Genomic DNA, 6,725 nt, shown 5'->3' with positions numbered 1-6,725 from the left:
GCTGTAAGCGCGGTTGGGTGCATACTCAGCCGCTAGTGTTGTCTAGTACATTCTAGCAGCTGCGCACCCTGCTTTAGAGGAAATCTGTCGCGTATGCAAAGAGCGGGCGTGTCAAGATGGCGTGCATCAGCTGTCTTATCGGACGTTTACTATTCGATATTGCGTGATCTCCAATTTCGGTGACCTGCTGGATCGAGATGCATACGAGGCATTCGCTCGCTGCTGCTGGCACTTTTCCTGATAGCGTCGCATCATTGCGGGTGATGCTATCGACGCCAAGAATGTATCGTTGATGTATGTGGCTTGAAACCGGATCATTCATCGCCAACTCATAAATTTGTCAAAATGAATTGTTTTCTCTCTCAAATTCACTTTTTTTTTTTTATTTCCCGATAATTTGGAAAATTCTGCGGCCCCTTTCCGTGTAGAAAAAATTGATCGGCAACTGCACTTATTTGCATAATAAAAGGTCGAAATTCAACAGAACAAAATTTCGATATAACGAAGCAAATTGCTAATTTTACCGACTTCATTGTATTGAAGTTTAACTGTCTTTGTATTTGACCACAGCTTTTTGCAAACGAAGGCATATTGTTGTTATTCTTTATGCATTTCTTTCACATTCCATGTAAATGATTTTCAGTTGCTTTGAGTGATTCTGGTCTTGTTTGGGTACTGTTGTTCTACATGACACAAGCAAAAGCTAGGGACAGACATACACAAGTATCGTGTTAGCAAGCATATGATGTGCGATCATTTCATGAAATCACCAGTTTGAGGATGGAAATAGTTACGCTTCTTGTAAAGCTTCGCATATTGCATTCTGTACTAGAAAATTACAAGGTTATGCTTATTGGATTACACATGTCATGGTTGCAACGCAAACTAAAGCATTTTCTGGCATGTAGGAGGTCCCCCTCGCATCATGTCAAGAACCTATGCCTTTTGCATTTCTTCAAAGGGTCACTTTAGCACTTGCTGGTCATGTAGTATTTGTAATTTTGTTGAATCTTTATTTTTAGTTAATAAATTGTTATTGCCATTTACCAGCGCAGCTCTTCCAGTGCATCCGACTGTTCTTTCTTTACCCTTGGTGGTTGCTTAGTGGCTGTGGTGTTGGGCTGCTAAGCACAAGGTCGTGGGATTGAATCCCAGCCACGGCGGCCGCATTTCGATGGGGGCGAAATGCGAAAACACCCATGTACTTAGATTTAGGTGCATGTTCAAGGACCCCAGGTGGTCTGAATGTCCGGAGTCCCCCCCCCCCCCCCACTACAGCGTGCCTCATAATCAGATCATTGTTTTGGCATGCAAAACACCATAATTTAATTTTTTTTAACTGTTCTTTCTTCAGAAATTCAGTTTATAGAATGGAATGAATGACTATATATAATAATCTACTCAAGTGTGGTACATTAGCCTGTGTGGCATTCAAGCATGCTGGGGAAAGGGGGTTGTCATTTACAAGTCAAATTAGTAGCAACACTCAAAACTTGCATGCAAATACAAGCAGGGCCTGCAACAAAGTGGTGCATAGACAAGCTTGTTACAGACCTTGTTACACTGACGTCTCATTTGACACAAATATCTTGATTATATATGATATTTATGTCAATATTGCACTGTCAAGAGAAAGCTCTATGTATTGAAATGCAGAGAATTCTGCCTGTGGATACATAGTACCTACTTGCTACTGTGCATGGGGAAGGGGATCAGGGACAGAAAGGCCCTAGGAGGATGATTGCAGGAAAAAAGATATGGTAAGCACAGGTTAGACAAAGGTGATGGTGTTGTCTTCAAAGATAATATAAAGAATTTTAAAGCTTGCCTGATGTGCATTTTGTTGGAATGTGCAGGCTGCAGATACCGGTGATCTTTTTATTTCGGTAGAATGGGCTTTGTTCCGAAAACCATTTTATTTACGAAGAATACTAGGCCTTATTGCCTTCTCAGCAGACTAGTTTCTAACACACCAGTTATCACAATATGGGTTGATGGTCAGTCCTAGGCAGTAGAGATAGTTATTGGTGAGTGCAGGGTTCAGACGAAATCATTGATATACGTATCATCACAAGGTGACCCGGAAGCTGATGTGGAAATCTAGATATTAGGACAGGTTCTATTGAGTGGAGAAGGGAAGTTGAAATTAAGACTACACATGCGATTCCTTTCCCTGTAGGCATGTTTCTTTACCATTGCCAATGCATCAAACTTGAAATATATACAAGTGCCTACAATACTATTGAGTTTCAGCGCTGCATTTGTGCAGGTCAAGTGTATAGTCTGTTGTGGAATCCAACCTGGTGACCTTGTGGTCCCCAGATCGTAGTGGGGCTGGCCAGGGCTATTCATTTGAATAATCATAAATGTTCAGTAAAATTTACTTGATTTAGGTACCAGGCACAAACTACTGATTACAAGCAATTAGTAGCAATCTTAAATCTGAGCACATCGAGCAGCAGGGGTAGTGTCCTGTAGGAGTCATTTCTAATTGCATGCAAAATAATTCTCTCTCCAGGGCTCTAATTGAGAAGCGATTCTGCAAAGCACCATTGTGGGTCTGTTCAGTGTACGCTATTGTTGTTGCTGTTTCTACAACTAAACAAAAACAGAAAAGTTCAAAGTTTATCTTTTATTTTCATGTCATCCACTTGCATATAATGGTTTTTATTTAACAAAAAAGTACTGTACATGTTAATGGATGAATACAGCAGGTGACATACACGTATGAGCAAAACGAAGAAGCTTTCGTGAAACTATTTGGCACATTTTCTTGACAATATTGCCCAGTGACCAAGCAAGTTTATTTACCACATTTAAAAAGCGTTGCACAGCCTCTTTACAAGATTGTCTTTTCATGCAACACAGTCATACATAAAGATAGAGTGCACTGTACTATTTGGAAGACGAAGAAAACGCAAAATGGGAAAGCACCCGTGTACTTAGATTTACGTGCACGTTAAAGAACCCCCAGGTGGTCGAAATTTCTGGAGTCCCCCACTACGGCGTGCCTCATAATCAGGAAGTGGTTTTGGCACGTAAAGCCCCATAATTTCATTTTTTTAAGACGAAAAAAAGTACAAACATGCGCAACAAACAAATGAGTTTTTGAATGTAGATGTGTGGAAATGTATGCCTTTGTACAGGAGTGACATTTGTGTTCCTAAATGAGCAGAGCTGAAGCACATAGTTTTAGAGAAGTCCTAGTGCAACGGCATGTTCCCGAGACCTCTGTCGCAGACTTGCTAGAGCCGTGGCTGGCATTTCGAATTCCTTGCACATTTGATTGGCACTTGCTCCTGCAGAAGAGAGGGGACAAACAAAAAACCTTATTATAAAAAATATTAAAATGTCAACTAAGATTACAGCGCAAGGCTGCATCATAAACTGCACACAAAGCATTCAAAGGGCCACTAAACACTAATATTCAATTTGTTTATATTGCTGAAGTATTCTTTGAAAACCCTATTTTCGCTCATTTGGTGTAAAAAGATTGATCACGCGAGCTCAAGTATGTCATTGTGACATCATAAATTTTAATATGTCTAGTCATCTGACTGTTTTGACTTGGAACTTGTTCGTTTGAATGTTTAGTTCGTTTAGAATGTTTGTTCGTTTGAATGTTTAGTTTGATAAAAAGGCCCTCACCAAGTTTGGACATTGCAAACAGACAAGCATGTCACTCTGATCATGTGGCAGCAAATGCATGTCTGAAAAGAATAAAGTAGCTGCGTGTAACGAAAATGTCTGAAATTTCAAATAGAAACCCGCACACTCTTAATTATTTGGCTGAAAACGGGGCTACCTCGAGATTAAGGTCACATTCACAAATGCCTCTACATAGAATACACTGCCTGCAGTGTCGCAGATTCCGGCAAATGACCTCATTCAATAATTCAATGCAACAAAGAAGAAAGAGGTGTGGTGCATGATGTAAACTTGATGTGGTTGCTCAGTTCTGGTATGGGAGAAGGCAGGGGAGAAATGTCGCTTGTAGATGCTAGTCAAGGCAGGAGGAGTGTATCTGCCTTAATAATTCATCTATCTGAAAAATTTCAGTAAAATGCTCCCTACATGATGCTTCACAACTTGTAGTGTATAACCAAAATTTGCAGTGGCATCTAATGAGGGGGCCCTTTAAAAATAAACCAGTATCCATGACATCACAGAGAGCTGGTGTGAGCTTCACTGCAGTGCCCACTAGTCTTTTGTTATGTCATTTCTGGGTAATCAAGCCTCAATTTGCAGTAAAAGTGTCTGTTTATGCTTCTGTGATAGCAAATTTGGTAAATATGATTTACTTTTGCTTTAAAGGCTTGCAACTAGTACATGCTTTGCACAATACTTTGTTTCAGCATTCAATTTGTAAGGAAGTCAAGGCCTATGCGATAATCTTTTCAGTGCTAAGATCTTTTACCGACTTACCAGCAGCAAACTGACTTCCGTATGGAAATGTTGGCTTCACATCCATTCCCATTGCGCTGTGAGAGCTGTTGAGGTTGTTGAATGTGCTTGAAATAAACCCTTCTGTGTTTCCAATCATCCCACTGCAAAGGAAATCAATACACATATTAATTTCTTTTTTTCATAAATGTTCACTGACAAACATTGAACTGCTATAGCTAGCTACTTACTACATGTGAAATTGATGAGCCAGGATTGGTAGGGATGTAGGATCATAGGGATGTCAATAAAGTAAGTACATAGTATAATGCTAGCACACCTCTATTGCAGATGTGATCACGTGAGCTGCAGTTGCATAATATGTGCAGCTCCATGCTCTCTGTCACTGGGTCTACTGAAGTTCAGAAATGACTTCAATGCCAATCCATCTTGTCACTGACATTGGGAATGTTTATCTAAAAACTGGTGTCATTCTAGGAATTTGTTCCAAGTGGATATCACTTTCAAAGCCACCAGCTACAATTCGTAAATTGCAATCTGTGCTGTGGAGTAATTTGTTCAAATAATTAGTGAAACTTAATTAGGCCAATTTATTTTGATTTCTAATGAAAAATAATTTCCACCTGTGGAAATAAACCAGCTCAACATTCTGCTGCATGTCACGTGCTATTCGTTCCCATTTGTTTAACGATTTAAAAAATGTATACATGTTTCTGTTGACACTTTATTCCCTTCAATATAAACGATGCAGCATGATTGAAATGAGGACACCTAGAAAAACACGCACCACAAGAGAAATGCTGGCCCTCACTCACCACTGCGAGACATTTCCAGTGCTTCAGAAGAAAAAGAAATGCCATAGAAAAACGACAGGCCAGGAAGGGCAGTAGGCATCTTTTGTTTTTTTACGTGTCTTTCATTTTCCCATGAAGTTGGATGTGTAAGCTCAAACTACCTCGGCTGTCTGCATTTAGTACGAATAACCCTCACCAAGATGTCATTACTATAAATTTATGCCAGCGGCTAAGTAGCTCATGTCCGTCATTTAAGTATTTCTGTGCCCTCTGGTTAAACTCGGCGACACAAGATGGCGCCACCAATAGTGCTACTCACGCTTACATCGTCGTTTCATGGTTTCTTTTTTTTTATTTGTAAGACCCTCAAAGGAAGTAATGGTACATTGCAGAGGGGAAGGGCAAGACTACAGTGCAAGAGTAAAGAACACATGTATATAGAAAAGCCAACTCTCTTATCCGCGGGCTGGCTGCAACCTTTAGGACCTGGAAAATTTCGCGGCAGACAGTACGTGTCGCCGAGAATTAAAAAGAGGAAGAAAGAAAAGCCCCATACTACGCCGTCATTGGGTTCGTATATTGTCGTGGTACATACCCGAAGTTGTCCGACGCGGCCGCAGCTCCGAACGCCCCGTGGTGTCCGAAGACGCTGGTGGCGGCCGGCGCGTCGGCCCTGGCCGACAGCGCTGCTGCCGAGCTGACGAGACTGGGCGACCAGGCGGCCATGTCGTTGGCCGCACTCAGAGCCGGTATGTGGAAATCCGGCACGCTCAACGAGGACGGGCCTCCCGCAGTTCCGCTTCCGTTGCCGGCGAGCAGGCCATACACCTGCGTACGATGCGGCCGAAGGGGCTTAGTTAGCAATTAATAGCTACTGGTTGTCAAAGAAGAAAAATCTGTCGACTGTGCCGTACAAGTAAGTACCAGGCTGGCACCTGACTATCGGTCAGCAGCATGAAGAAGGAGGGTGAAGATGGCAGAGAAGATGTAAAGAGAGCTATAAAAACAGCGAACGCAAGTGACTTAGACCGTGTATCACGAGAAGCCAACAAACAAAGACACGAAGGAAAACAGGGGAAATTACTTGTACTTAATTGAATTAAGTAAATGATAAATTAATGGCAATTAATGTGGATGAAAAAAAACTTGCCGCAGGTGGGGAACGATCCCACATCTTCACATTACGCGTGCCATGCTCTACCAATTGTATAGGGCGCCCTGTTTCACATGCTGCAATTAGAGCGAAAAATTGAAGCAGTCGCAGATTGTGCGAGTTGGGCGCGGATGCGAGTTAAATTACATTTTCCTTCCGTCTATCGCCGAGCGCCGTTAAAGACGTCAAATGTTCCGCCGCGCTGCAGAGTAGCCGACTTCACGGACGCGACGCCGACGTTTCGTTCCCTTCATTGCCATCAAGCGTGACATCTGAATGACGTGACGTGAACGGCATGCACGCATGACATGTGATAAATGATATGACATGAATGACATTAAATGTAATGTTACGGGACGCGTGACATTGCGCGC

The 6,725-nt window shown here is 41.9% G+C and overlaps 1 protein-coding gene across 1 annotated transcript in view; it reads right to left on the bottom strand.

Annotated features, from left to right (window-relative positions):
* Positions 1–5,215: 5,215 nt before the first annotated feature.
* The window catches only part of LOC142574476 (paired box protein Pax-7-like), a 46,093-nt gene continuing 44,583 nt past the window's right edge, over positions 5,216–6,725 (bottom strand). The window contains exons 9-10 of the mRNA XM_075683540.1: positions 5,794–6,026; positions 5,216–5,240 (exon numbers count right to left, since the gene is read on the bottom strand). Of these exons, the coding sequence (XP_075539655.1) occupies positions 5,216–5,240; positions 5,794–6,026 (258 nt within the window). The remainder of the gene's footprint in view (positions 5,241–5,793; positions 6,027–6,725) is intronic.

Source organism: Dermacentor variabilis, chromosome 3 (assembly GCF_050947875.1).
Source record: "Dermacentor variabilis isolate Ectoservices chromosome 3, ASM5094787v1, whole genome shotgun sequence".
Taxonomy (NCBI): Eukaryota; Metazoa; Arthropoda; class Arachnida; order Ixodida; family Ixodidae; genus Dermacentor; species Dermacentor variabilis.
Note: the sequence above shows the minus strand (reverse complement) of the source record. Positions and strands in the feature narration are given on the sequence as shown.